We start from the raw sequence: 1,630 nt of genomic DNA, 5'->3' as shown, positions 1-1,630 counted from the left end.
GTCCTGCCTGCTCCGGCTGTTGCAGTGCCTCCTCAAGCCAAGACAGCAGCATGTTCAGCCCTGCCTCAGGGCTGGGCCACATCCTGTGTGGCCTCAGCACCACAGGCGGGAGGGGGAAAGAGGCCACTCCATTGGGACCAGACTCCCTCCCGCTCCCTTCAGGGCAAGCTGGGGAGGGCCTAGCTGGCAGCATGGAGGAGACTTCCAGGTCTGGGTTGCGATGGCACAAGTGGGTTTCTTGGGCTAAATTAGCAATACAAAGAATAAACATGCAAAGTATTTTTGAAACCTCCAAACAGTGCTGTTTTCATGAATTATATCATTAATTTTCAGTTTTTTTCTACCTGTTTGTGTGACCCCCAAAAGAGTCACCTTTAGTGCCAGTATTCTTTTTCCAGGAATACCTTTTGTTTCCAGAAACCTGTTCCATTGTCTATGGTATTCCCTAACAATAGACATAGATTGTTTCCTAAACATAGATAGGTTAGGTTAGGGCATAGCTGGTTTCCTAAATATAGATAGATAGGTTTCCTAACCATCGATTTTCTTTTTAGTAATTTGAATAGTTGATGAAAGACTGAAGATAGAGAGAAATGTATTATCACCTTATCTTTCCTTACAGTGGCAGTCTTGTAACTGGTTCAGGCATTTGGTAATGATTTAAATAAGGTGAGATCATCTGCCCAACGTTGGTCTAATTTATTTTCAGGGTAGGAATTGGTCTTGATCCTGTAAGATGTTGAACTCAGTGCTTGTAACTCCAATTGAAGTTGCTGGAAAGGAAGATTGTTCAGCACTTTATAAAAAGTGACCAACACTTGACAAGATTATGCTGCATTTGAAAGCTTGCCTAAATGTATCCCAACTATGCAACTGGTCCAATAAAAAATACCACCGACAGAAAGTCCTTGCCTCTCCTTAAAATTGTTTGTAGCAAACAAGTTGTTAAACGGAGGGCTGGAACACAGTATATTTTCACATATTAAGACAAATCATTCCACTAAATTAGATACTTTCTCACTTTTAGGACAATTGATGGTGTCACATATCCTGGGAACATAAAAGAAAAAGAGGTTGCAAAAAAGCAATATGAGAAGGCTGTTTCAAAAGGACAGACTGCAGGCCTTGTCAAGTAAGCATATTGCTTTACAATGGGTTTTTAATTTTTTTTTGTTTCTTTATTGTATCATGTAGGTAAAGCTGAGAATAGTAATGTATTTTTAGCATATATTAAAAGTTTGAACTTTATGAGGGGAGGACAGACAACTTCTGATTATTCAAGCCATATTTATAATTGTGAAAAGTAGAGGTGCACCAATACAGCAATCCCATATTGGATCAGGACTGATATAGGGAAAATTGACAGTATTGGAAATAGGCTTTTTTTGCCAGATGTGGCTGATAATGTGTCTGATAAATGCCCCATACGTGTGCACAGCCGCAGCATGCATGCAGCCAGGAGCGCAGCCTGGTGGCTTGGAGAACAGCATTTGGCTGGTAAGACTGTTGTGGGGGAAGAAGTGGGGGGAGGGAAGGGGAATGGGAGGGGGCAGATCAAGGCCCCCACAGTGAGGGAGGAAGTAGGGCTGGGGTAGGTGCTACTCAGCTGGGGTGGGGTGGGGCAGGTTGT

The 1,630-nt window shown here is 42.6% G+C and overlaps 1 protein-coding gene across 3 annotated transcripts in view; it reads left to right on the top strand.

Moving 5' to 3' along the window:
• The window catches only part of LOC109289221 (inter-alpha-trypsin inhibitor heavy chain H3-like), a 153,358-nt gene that overhangs the window by 58,126 nt on the left and 93,602 nt on the right, over positions 1–1,630 (top strand). For all 3 annotated transcript variants that reach the window (XM_019505212.1, XM_019505211.1, XM_019505210.1), the window contains exon 4: positions 1,028–1,132. In XM_019505212.1, the coding sequence (XP_019360757.1) occupies positions 1,028–1,132 (105 nt within the window). The remainder of the gene's footprint in view (positions 1–1,027; positions 1,133–1,630) is intronic.

This window comes from Gavialis gangeticus, unplaced genomic scaffold, assembly GCF_001723915.1.
Source record: "Gavialis gangeticus isolate Ggan-Ray unplaced genomic scaffold, GavGan_comp1, whole genome shotgun sequence".
In the NCBI taxonomy this organism is placed as follows: domain Eukaryota; kingdom Metazoa; phylum Chordata; order Crocodylia; family Gavialidae; genus Gavialis; species Gavialis gangeticus.
This window is presented reverse-complemented; position numbering and strand designations above follow the sequence as displayed.